The sequence below is a fragment of the Stegostoma tigrinum genome, chromosome 10 (assembly GCF_030684315.1).
Source record: "Stegostoma tigrinum isolate sSteTig4 chromosome 10, sSteTig4.hap1, whole genome shotgun sequence".
Taxonomy (NCBI): Eukaryota; Metazoa; Chordata; class Chondrichthyes; order Orectolobiformes; family Stegostomatidae; genus Stegostoma; species Stegostoma tigrinum.
Window position 1 is genome coordinate 16,005,587 of NC_081363.1, and position 12,937 is coordinate 16,018,523.

The window sequence follows — 12,937 nt, forward strand, 5'->3', positions numbered from 1 at the left end:
GCTACTACACTGACCCTTAGCCCAGATCATGCACTTAAGGCTAAGAACAGGGCTTGATCAAATAATACTGCTGCAGCAAAAGCTGTTGTCAAATAAAATGAATGCAGGAGCAGAGTGTGCCTATTTCGCTATTTTAAAAATTATTTAATTTTGATAAAAAAAACACGCAAACACAAACATTTCAATGTCCCACGACATGAATTGCACATTATACGTCTTGCTAAGAGTGCAGAAGCTACTACCCCACAACCAGCTGGCATTCTCGATACATATTAAAATAAGTCTGAAGTGCACATTCCATTAGCCTTTACTATTGATCACAAAAAGTATATACAATTTTACAACTTGTTATTATGACAACCACAAAAAAACTTTGTCTTTTTGTCTGGAACATTAAAACACAAATGTTGAACTCTGTCATGGCTTATTTTTCTGTTTCTGAGATAAAAAGACAGGGAAGTAAAGTCCGACTCCCCAAAATCTTAGACATTAATTTTATTTGAACAAGGTTTTGCTTTCTGAAACACTACAGGCTGTTGAGGGAATAACAAGCCTGATTTCAAAGTCTGAATGTACCTATTTGTAATACAAGCCAGATGAATAGAACAGAGCATTGCAGGGATGGAAAGCTCCGTATTATCTGCCTGATAGTGAGGTAACTGCAAAAAAATAAGAACGATGCCAAAAATAAAGTACAGCACTTTTCCCTTTTCACCACTTTTCTATATTGGACCTTTGAGAGTAGGACCTTTATTATCTCGCTGCATTACATTTATATTTTCTGTATATTTCACTATTAACTAGCTCCTCAACAGACATGCTTTCGTGTAGCTCTTTTTACCTTCCCATCCTTCTTATGTCCTTTTACTTAGTATATCTCATAGCATAGCTGAACTAACACCATGCCTGCTTTTCCTACTATTAAAGGCAAAATAGTCTAAACTTATAACATTTACCAACTTGCTGTATCAGAAAGCAAGGATGCTTCAAAGCAAGAGTAGAAAATGTTGGAACTAACCGGTGGGATGCAACAGAATCTCTGCCAAATTGGCTTCCACTATCCACATTTGCTGTTTGATGTATTCAGAATTTCTGAGATTTTCATTTTTTATTTCATATTGTCATGCAGTATTTCACTTTTAAATCAGTGCTGAAGCTCACCAGATGTCTTTAAAAATGATGGACTAATTGTTAAATATTTTTGACTTTTTTTAAGTAAGAAACTGCAGGACATTTCATGAATTTCCTATTTTGTACAGCTAACCCTAATGGGCAAAGAAATCAAGGTAAGGGAGAGTAAATCGACACTCCACCTGTGACATTTTGTTGACACCATTTGATGTCAGATCCTGAGTCTCTGGCAAGGTTAAATCAAATACTTCACAAGTACATTTGCTTTTCTCACTAATGTATTTAAATATAACAATAGAAGTTACATGCTACTCTATCCTTTAAACAATCCTTGAAACTTCCTTCTTTGGCCAGGTTTTTGCTCATATATCCCAACATCGTCTTATCTGGCAGGATGTCAATTTCTTTAGGACTCCTATGAAACAACTTTGAACATTTGAATGTGTTGAAGGGTGATATATAAATGCAAGTTGATACATCACATGCCATTCTAGGTTGAGGAAAAACTATAGATAGATTCAATGAACAATTCCACCTACACAACCTGGTCAGCACTTCAAGGGCAACAGTAATGTTAAGAATGAAATATGACCAAGCTGGGAAATCAGACAGTGAAGGGGGTTTAAAGTGATGTCAAGTTGAAAGATTAATAAAAGCACAAGGAAACTAGGCTTGAAATTTATAAATATAAATACTATAATTTGTTCATTTCTTTTATGCCAGAAACTATTCCTAATTTATTTTCAATTAACACTGGCAGTAGTTTAGGTCTTTAAGATTGAAACCAAATCTTTCATCTGCTATTGTCATCTATTGTCAGACAAAAATAATCACAAGAATAAAGGCAAGTTTTCCACAAAAGGCACTTCCTTTGTGACGAACACTGCTGGCGTCAGGACAGAAATCCAAGCTTCATGTTCTTCATTCTGTGCCGACTAGCCTCATGCGAGTTTCTGATAATGGCACAACCATACTGGACAAATCAGTTCAGCATCCTTTTTGCTTTGTTGCAAATTAACAAAGACAAATTTAAAAAGTAACAATGAAGTTCATTATACTATCATGATAATATTCATTTGGACTTTATCAACTTCAAGTCCAAATACAATTTTGCAATAGCGTGATTTTTCTAGTGCATGTGAGTAATTTGTGATTAGAGTCACTACCTTAAAACAGGAGGCAAGTAGTCAGAAGGCTTAACAGATTCTAACACACAAGTTGAAACTAAGAAAGCTGATTGTTGCTCATAGAGAGAAAATATGGTGGATGGGGGCAAACAGAAAGAGATCCAACAAGTGTTCAAAATTATGAAGGGTTTTGATAGAGCCAACAGGCACAGTAACAAATTCCATTGGCAAGAGGGTTGATAACCAGAGGCCCAGAAGGTAATTCACAAAAGAATCAGAAGGGAACTACAAAGAAATTTCTTTTGCAGCTAGTTGCCAAGATGTGGCATTCTTTGTCTGAAAGGATGAAAACAAACTTAGTGGGTCATTTTCAAATTAAGGTGTTAGAAAATGATAAAGTTCCTACAACATTCCAATATTAGTAAGAGAACAGAGTGGTCAAGTGAAACTGAGGAGTACGACCTAACTTCAAAGATAGTTATCTGTGTTGGGGAAAAATGCCAATACATGTTCAAGCAGTTAAAGATCAGTGCAAGTTAGAGAAGGACTAAAATTTGACAGGTCATTTCCACCCACATCAGGTCACCAGGAAGCAGCCAGGCACCATGGTAGATACTCCTCTTCAAACAAGTGTTAATAAAATATATACTATGCTGTTTTTTTCGGGTGTGGTGAGACAATTTAGACTCAATTATTTAATCTGTTCACTGCCCTTCACATTATTATTTAATTTAGAAGAGTCAAAGGGATATCGTGTTAAGAAAAAAATATTTGTACAACTTTTGCTATTACTAGAACATTCAGTTTCAAAATATTTGACAGTATCAATGCAAGGCATAAATAACGCAAACTGCAGTGTTCTCTCAGCATTTGTCATCTCTGCAATATTTAACAAGGACACAACATTGTGTTTTAAGCACAGCAATGTCTTTTCCTGGCCAGGTTATTGCAGATTTCATGAGCAACCTTTTAAATAGAAGATCAGAGAAAAACTGAAACACAAAGGTCTCACTTTACAACTTGATGGAAAAGGAACTCCCACAAGAACATCCATGTTCTGCCTGTGGATTGTTGATCACTTGAAATGAGCTTCGGATTAGTTCCTCACTGTAATCCACTGTCCCTCCCTTCAAGTACTCCATACTGTCAGAATCAACGACAAGTGAAACTCCATCCTGTTCAAAGACCCTAATTTGTAGAGGCAACCATAAAATTAATTTTCAGATAGTAAAAATTACTATATTTTAACATTCTTCATGTTAGACTAATTTTTTTACTATTTAATCATGGGAAAACTGCAGTGTAGCAGTAATAGAACTGGTCTGGTAATCTATAGGTGCAAGCTGATTCTCTGAGGACATGGGTTCAAATCCCTGCACAGCAGATGGTGAAGTTTTAATTCAAATCATATATCAGCAATTAAAAAGTAGTGCAATGGTGACCATGAAACCATCGGAAAACCAATCTAGGGAGGAAATCTGCCGTTCTGACCTGGTCAGGCCTAATTAAGGCTCCAGGCCCTCAACAACGTGGCTGATTCTTAAAAGCCCTCCCAAATGATCTAACAACCCACTCAGCTGCATCATTCCTGCTGGAATGAATTCAATCATGATCTATTCTGCTGCAGGTTTTACACATTTTAGAGTACATACTGTCTTTTTGGACAATTTTACAAAAATCCAGAGTATATCACTGGTACAATAATGTTGCTTTTAAATTACGCAATAGTCAGATAACATTGTGGTTGCAGCTTGGCGCTACAACAATGCTGTAAACTGAATTATCATTTTTTTGCATTTATGATGATTTAAGGCATTTAGTTTTGGAATGTCGACTTTACCAGCCATGAAGCGTGAGAGGAGTGTAAGACTGCTTACTTATCTTTATTTGCCACAAAAGAATGATTCACAATTCTGGAACATACTTTAGCTGGACCAGGATTGTGGTTGGAATATATGGAAGCTGGGACCGGGGTCATTGGCAGCTTTCAAAAAATTGAGATAAAAAAACATTCCAAATTGAAATCTAATGTTAGGAATTAAGGAGTAAAATTAGCTCAGCGAACTGATTTTAAACCTTGCTGGCAATCTCTCACTAAACTTAATGAGACTTAATATTCTTTAGATATTTGAAATTCAGAGCATGGTCAAATGTCGACTGAATTTCCACTGAATGACAGATCCGCAAGATTCACACAAATGCAGTTTCCTTCGCAAAAGAATTCAAATAGGAATTAGTAAATTAACTTGCTGATTTTAAAATCACACCGATTGTAATTTCATAGGTGCTCCTTAGATGATAATTGATAGTGTTCCCTCAAATGTCCTATACAAGACTGGTGGTCAACTTATTCCAGAACTGGAAACAAAAACTATTATCCATTTCACTAGCAGGTGATAGAAAATAATACAAAAAGCTTGTAATCTACATAGTCCTTTTAGCATAACGTAGTGTGAAGGCCCTTCACAAGTACATCTAACAATAAAAATAAACCACTGGCACAAAGCCACATCAGCAGCTATTAGGACAGATGACCAAATGCTTCAAAGAGGTAGGTTTCATGGAGCATCTTACAAAGCGGAAAGAGAGGAAGAAAGGAAAGGTAAATTTGGGAGAGAATTCCAGAACTTAGACCTTCACTTGCTGGAGAGACATTGCCAAAACTGCCACATCAAAATTTGGGATACACTGGGGAGGGCAGAGTTGAAGGAACATAGATATCTGGAAGGGATGTGGTGCTGGAGAAGATTAAAAAATGTAGGGGCACAGAGGATTTTAAAATCAAAGCAACCAGTGTCAGTCAAAGAGCACAGGGGGATAGGAAAATAGGTCCAGCTGCAAATTAAGCCATGGTAATTGTTGAGCAAGAACAGTTCTTGTTGTATTCAAATTCATGGAGGGCTGAAATATCGGATGTCAGACAATCAATTCGATCATTCAGAGACAGTGGACAAGGCAAGACAGGTGGTGATGAGGAGGAGCTCAGTTTTATCAGCACAAATGGAAGCTGGATGACAAATCTCAGACTTAAGTAACCCCAGTAGTAATAGTGTACAGTGAGAAAAAAAGCTGTAGGTATTTCTGAGATAATGGGAACTGCAGATGCTGGAGAATCCAAGATAACAAAGTGTGGAGCTGGATGAACACAGCAGGCCAAGCAGCATCTCAGGAGCACAAAAGCCGACATTTCGAGCCTCGACCCTTCATCAGAGCGCTGATGTGGCCTGCTGTGTTCATCCTGCTCCACATTTTGTTATCTTATGTAGGTATTTCTCAAGTTTATGAATATATACGTAAGAATGGTACCCAGGCTGATGCAGTGCTAACGAGCTGGATGACTATAGAGGAATGGTGCGTTCAACTGTGTTAAAGCCTACCGACAGATCAAGGAGGGATAACCTTATTCAGGACAGTATTAATGTAGATAGCGAAACAAAATTACCAGGCTAGCAGGGTGATTTATTAGAACATTCACAAGCACGGAATAGCAGGTCACAAACAAACATCTCCACTCTTGTGCAATGCCTCCCATTGGAAAGTTTGTAACTACATTAAAAGAATGAACAAACAGGAATAATGTTGGTGGGTCATTGGTTATTCTGGAGTTACCTTTTGTATGTGGGACAGTTCTATAAAACTATAAGACACCAGTAAACACAACAAGATTTTTCTATACCTGTCATCTGGGTCTACTGTCTTATCCACAGTGAATTTGTACTGGAATCCTGAGCAGCCTCCTCCTTCAACTTGTACCCTCAGGGCCTCACCTTTTTCCAAAATCTGTCGTAAGCGCTGTAACACATTTTTAAAGAGGACTTCAAGTAGTAATAATTTATAAACTTCATAAAGTTACTAGAAAATACATCGAAATCATGTAATATCTTGATAATTCATACAGAATACATCACATTACATTGTGGGAAATTGCTCGTGCTGCCGTTTAGATCATTACATGGAACCAAGGCTAGAATCCAGAGCAGACTGGTTGAAATAACAACATGATGCTATGAGATTGTGAGGGTTGCAAACAAGTTACTAAATATCAAGCACAGCAGAAAATTGCTCATATATCTGTACTAATTGGCAATGTCACACAGAGATACTACAAACAATATTACGACAATTCAGACTAACAATCCTCTCCTTACCAATCTGGAAGATTGATTTCCCACACAAGTCAAGCATGATAATGAGCAAGTACTGGAATACTCAACATTTCCTTATCTTTCCAAGTCAAATTGTAATCAACATTGGTTACTACTAATGAAACAAAATCAAACAAAGGTATTTTGACCAGAATTAGAACTATCTGATTTTGACCTTGAAATCTGAAGACAAAACTTTTTTTTGTCTGAATTAGGTGTTTCAACCAGATCTCACTATTTTACTGTCTTTACCTTAACACAGCTATCACTGAGGAACACAGTGTCCTGGGGTGTGATAGTCTTTGATTCTTGACCAACTGAAAACCACCTTTCAGCTACTCGGAATCGCCGGGGGGGTAAGATATGAATTTTGTCAGCCAATAACACAGAACGGCTCTGTAAAGGAATAGCCAAGCATGGCACCCTGTTAAAAATGTAAAAAAAGGAGAAAAGATCAGTTGGCAGAAAAATGTGCAAAATGAAACACCAATCTTTGGATAACACGGTGTGAAGCTGGATGAACACAGCAGGCCAAGCAGCATCAGAGGAGCAGGAAAGCTTGACATTTCAGGTTGGGACCCTTCTTCAGAAATGGGGAGGGGAAGGGGATTCTGAAATAAATAGGGAGACGAGGGAGGCGGATAGAAGATGGATCCATCCTGGGCCTCCTGCATTGCCACAATGACGCCACCCGAAAGATGCAGGAACAGCAACTCATATTTCGCTTGGGAACTCTACAGCCCAAGGATATCAATGTGGACTTCACAAGCATTCAAAATCCCCCCCTCCCCCGACCACATCCCAAAACCAGCCGAGCTAGTCCCAGCCTCCTTAACCATTCCTCCCACCTCAGGCCCCAACCCCATTCCCTACCCACTAACCTCATCCCACCCGCACCCCCCCCCCCGACCTGTCCGTCCTCAATGGACTGACCTATACCCCCCGCAACTCCCCATCTACATTCACCTTCAATGCCTCTAACCCCGCCTCTTTAACCTGTCTGTCTCCTCTCACCCTATCTTCTCCTTTATCCATCTTCTATTTGCCTCCCCGTCTCCCTATTTATTTCAAAATCCCCTCCCCCTCCCCCATTTCTGAAGATGGATCCCAACCCAAAACGTCAAGCTTTCCTGCTCCTCTGATGCTGCTTGGCCTGCTGTGTTCATCCAGCTTCACACCGTGTTATCTCAGATTCTCCAGCATCGGCAGTTCCTATTATATCTGCACCAATTCGTCGACATGGCTCAATAAGAATAAAAAAGGAATGCTATGACTACAACTACACTTCAAAAATATTTAGTTGATTGCAAGATGCCTCAGGATGTTCAGTCAACATGCAAAGAAGTCATTAAGTCAAACTCCACTATATTACAGGCCAAATTCTTGTCAACACTGATGGTGGCACTCAGGGCAGTGTCAGAGCTACCGCTCTGGATTTGGGCATAATGTAGGGAATTGGGCAGGGAGAAACACATTTCCTCATCTAATTGAAACATTACCAGATCCGAGATTCGCCATATCCACTGGACTTTGAAAGTGGTAATAATTCACCTGTGATCATCAAGCACTGAAAATCATAATTAAAATTTACACCATCTCATCGATTGTTTAAACACCAAAAACTGACAGCCCTAAGAAATGGCATAATGTGTATTAACCTGCCAGTAATCACACCAGCAACCTGATAACTTTGCCTATCTGTACCTATTAACTTAGCTCCCTAAACATTAGGCTCAAAGTAACCTCACAACATTTCACTTAAGGAATTGAATTGGGAGCTGCATAATATCATTGGGTAAGGAGTTTATTCCATCTGAGAGTTAGACCTTGATATCTGTTATCTTATCAGGTTAGTTAGAGGTGAATAAGGAAAGATTTGTATGTAGTGCCTTTGAAAACACTTTGCAAGGAGAATAAAAATATTTCCAAAAGTGCAGTCAAAATGTTTTGTAAGTAGCAATCAAGTTATATCCAGGTGCGAAACAGAGTTCATCTGATTCAGTGCTAAGGTTTAAGATAAACTTAGCCTGCATAATAAAGAGAACTGCCCCACTCTTTATCAATTAATGTGACCAAATACTTTACAACCACATGAAGCAGGTAGGAGCTCATCTGAAAGATAAAGTGACTTTGTCTTTTTACAATACTGAGTTTCAGATTATGGTGAAATGCAAACGTAAAAGACGAATGTCGGCTGGATGAATAAGTAATAAATGTGCAATAAATTTACAATCACTTTTAAGAAGTTCCTTTACCATAAATTTTTCAGAATTAATGAATGATGAATTTTATTCCTGTGCGGCTACACTAAAAAAAGTTCAAACTGAAACAAATCACAGGTCCTCATGGAAACCAATGGGTTCAGAAACAGAAAAGTCTGGATGTAACAACTGATACTACACAGCAAGAGGGAGACAGTTTGCCAAGCGGAATCATTGGGATGTAAAAACAAACCTTAAAATTAAAAATTAAAATTGTTCTGAAGGAACAAAAATTACTTTTGCTCCCCTTTCACACTATGCAACCACTTAATTGCTTTGGCTTTCACTATCAATACCATTCAGAACATTCTGTTTTGGGTTTTCTAGTACACAGCAACATTTGAATTCTCAAAAAGTAAAGTGTAACTGTAAGTTGGAGGCATAGAGAATACATGACCTTCCAACCTACGTCATTACAACGTTATCTACTTGTTTCATTTCCTATATTACACAACTGGGAAGAATATTCTATCAGTTTTCAATGGTTTTGGAACATCTTAAGTTGGTGAAAGGCACTACAACAATTTCATTTTTTAAAAATCTTTTAATGTCTTTTTCCTTTGTATCCATTTTAAGACTTTGGCCACCAAAAGTGAAAACTAGTTGCACTAGAGGTTTGGATTTTGAAAGAAGTGTTGCTGCTTTAATGGTTAATTATGTAGGTGTAAATTGATAACCCTAGACTAAAATTTCCCAAATAGTAATTAATCTGTATGTCATACATCTAAGATGTCTAACTTTGAAGCACTCTTTCAACATTCAGAAAGTGCACCCAAGGTGAATCCTACCCACAAAACACAGAACAATGGTTGACATTTTAAAATCATTTGTGAGATGTGGCCTTTGTTAGGCCATTTTTATTGTCCATCCTGACTGCCCTTGAAAAGGTGGTACTGACAAAGTTTCTGGAACCAGTGCATATCAATGTGGTATTGTTGTACACCCACAGTGCTGTTAGGATGGTCCATCTAGAAATGGGTATCCGTTTGGGTTTATGACAAAATACAAATACAAACACCAATTTTCTTTCCACAGCATCTTATTATCTGTGCCCTACAATAAGGCCACAAGTATCTTTCTTCATTCAATTGCTACTTAGACAATATCTTTTCACATTTCACAATACCATCTAACAGCTGCTAAGCTATCATCGGTAGCTCTATCCTGATGAATTTCTTCAATTCTTACAAGCCTACTGCAAATCATCGTGGGCCGAAGGGCCTGTACTGTGCTGTAATGTTCTATGTTCTATAAATGATTCTTTTCAACTCAAACAGAATTCCCACAAACTTCTCTCTACTCCAGGCCCCACAAGGGGCAATTAGTGCTGCTTTGCCAATGCTGGTTACATCCAAGAAGGAACAACTAAACTAGCTTATTTCCTCTTTACTGGTATAAATTTTCCTTTAACAACTTGTAAAAGCCCAAATCTTGCCAAGGCTTGAGCACTGGAAATCAATTTTGTTACTCTCACGTATTTCTAAAAAAAGAGTAAGACTTAGATTTGTATGATGTCTTTCACAAAACCAGTCAGTGAAGTACAATACATTTAAAATAATTTGTAATGAAGGAAACAAAGATAATACACCAGAAAAAGGAAGTCTCCTGATCCCATCACCCATTGACCAGTGCTGGCCAATTTTAAACAAAATATTATCCAGTGTTTGAACACTTCTGAGCTTTATTTTTGCTATCTAAATTGAGTCCTAAAATCTAGACTCTCCTTTCTAAATATTTTTTTTAAAAGGTTCTTTTTGGGTGTACACAACATTAGCAAGGCAGTTTCCCCAGCACATGCAGGGCTGCTGTGGCATTTCAGGCAGACTGGATACCAACATGACATTAGCAAACCAAATGGATCCACGATACAAAACTTGCTGATAAGTTGGAATTTGAAGTCACGATCTTTGTACACAGTATAGTTGCTAGACAACTGTAAACACTGCTTTAAATTTTCCAAGAAATCAAAGCATTGAAACTGTTTATTTTCATGGTCATTTCTCAATGTACACGTGACTTTAAAACTTAACTTAAGTTTAGTACCTATCGGTTATCTCTTTTAGTTTACACACCCTTTCTCCTATTCATTTTATCCTTCGTCATATTCTATTCTGTAGGCAATTGTCCTTTACCTTGGCTTCTCAGATTTTAAAAGTTGCTGACTAGTGAGAGATAGCAGAAATCCTGGAGTATTAAACATTAACCTTTAACTCAATGAACATTCACTCAAATAAAAACTCGTGGTTAGCAGGTTCAGTGCAATAACCTACAAATTTTCAAACTCAAAAAATGTTAAGAACACAAGAACTAGGAGCAGGAGTAGGCAATTCAGCCTTATGAGCCTGCTACACCATTTAATGCGCTTATGGTTGATCTCATCGCTCAGCCTCAACTCAACTTTCCTGCCTACTCCTTATAATCATTTAACCTGTTAATGAAAAATCTGTCCACCTCCTCTTTAATTTTAGTGTCTCAGCATCCACCTCACTTCAGAGTAGGGAATTCTGTAAATTCCCAGCCTTTTGAGAGAGATGTAATTCCTTCTCATCTGTTTTAAATGTACCACCTCTCAGCCTAAAACTTGATCCCTCATTCTGGATTGTTCCACAAGGGGAAATATCCACTCTATGTCTACTTTATCAAGCTCCTTTAGCAATTTACGAAACTTCATTAGATCTGTTCTCATCATTCTAAACTCTAGTAAGTACATTGCTAAACTGCTCAACTTTGCCTAAGATAAGTTTTTCATGTCACAATTAACCCAGTAAAACATCCCTGAATTTTTTTCAATGCAATTATATCCTTTCTCTAGTATGGGAACCAAAACTGTACTCTACTCCAGATGTGATCTCACCAATGCCTTGTACAGCCGCAAAGGCATTCCTCTACTTTAACACTCCATCCCTTTCGCCATAAATGCCAAAATTCCACGTGCCCTTCTTATTCCTGCTGTACCTGTATACTAGCTTTCTGTTACTCACGTACGAAGACATCAAGATCCCTCTGTTCTGAAAGACTCTGAAGTTTCTCTCTATTTAAGTAACAAGTTGCCTGTTTGTTCTTCTGACCAAAGTGGAAAACCTCACACATATATAAATTAAAATTCTTCTGGCAAGTATCAGCCTACTCACTAACCTATCCATATTCATTTGTAAATTTTTTATTTTTTCCATTGCAATTTACTTTTCCACTATTTTAGTATCATTTATAAGGGGAGGCAATGGCCTAGTGGCGTCAACTAGACTGTTAATCCAGACACCCAGACAATGTTCTTAGGACCCTGGTTCAAATCCCACAAAGGCAGATGATGGAATTTGAATTCAATAAATATCTAGAATTAAGAATTTAATGATGACTGCGAATCCATTGTCAGAAAAACCTATCTGGTTCGCTCATGTCCTCTAGGGAAGGAAACTGCCATCCTCACCGAGTCTAGCCTACATGTGATTCCAGGCCTACAGCAACATGGTTGATTCTTAACTGCCCTATGGGAAATTAGGAATGGGCAATAAATGCTGCCTGGCCCATGAATGAGTAAAGAAAAATAACATTTGCAAATTTGGCTAGAGTACATTCTATCCCTGCATCCAAGTCTCCATTGTAAGCAGTTGAATCCCAAGGACTCAACTATAGCACCAACTAGTTACTGTATGCAATCAGAAAAAGACCCATTTATTCTGACACTCTCTTTTCTGTTGAATAGCCAATCCTCCATCTAAGCTAATAAATTCTTGTGGCACATTGGTAGCGTCTCTACTTTTTCACCAGGACACCTGAATTCAAGTCACACCTGCTCCAGGAGGTGTGTCAGAACATCTCTGAGCAGGATGTTGCGAAAGTAAATAAATTACCTCCAATCATATGTGATTTTACCTTCTGTATTAAGCTTTCATGTGGCACCTTATCAAATGCCTTCTGGAAGTCCAGATATAGTAAATCTCCAGGACCCACATTATCTACTTTGCCTGTTACATCTTCAAAGAACTCTAGAAAATTAGGCAAACATGATTTACCCTTCATAAAACGGTACTAAGTTTGATGGATCGTGTTATGCTGTTAATACTTCCAGGAAAATTGATTCCAATAGTTTAACATCTGTCTTTGGGAAATTAACTGGTCAAGAGTTTCCTACTTTGTGCCACCTTCCCTTTCTAAATAAAGGCATTACATTGGTACTTTTCCAATCCATTGAAAGTTTTCTATAATCCAGACAATTTTGGAATATTATAACTAATGCATCCACTACCTCTGCTGCCAATTCTTTAAGACCTAT

The 12,937-nt window shown here is 37.9% G+C and overlaps 1 protein-coding gene across 3 annotated transcripts in view; it reads right to left on the reverse strand.

The window, feature by feature from the left end:
- isca2 (iron-sulfur cluster assembly 2) overlaps nucleotides 1-12,937 on the reverse strand; it is a 40,320-nt gene that overhangs the window by 17,957 nt on the left and 9,426 nt on the right. Inside the window, exons 2-5 of one of the 3 annotated variants that reach the window (XM_048537733.2) lie at nucleotides 6,656-6,827; nucleotides 5,935-6,050; nucleotides 3,271-3,446; nucleotides 193-2,133 (exon numbers count right to left, since the gene is read on the reverse strand). In XM_048537733.2, coding sequence (XP_048393690.2) covers nucleotides 3,272-3,446; nucleotides 5,935-6,050; nucleotides 6,656-6,827 — 463 coding nt within the window. In that variant the 3' untranslated portion in view covers nucleotides 193-2,133; nucleotide 3,271. Of the gene's footprint in view, nucleotides 1-192; nucleotides 3,447-5,934; nucleotides 6,051-6,655; nucleotides 6,828-12,937 lie in introns of those variants that run through there. The other 2 variants (XM_048537732.2, XM_059649037.1) reach the window with 2 other exon arrangements.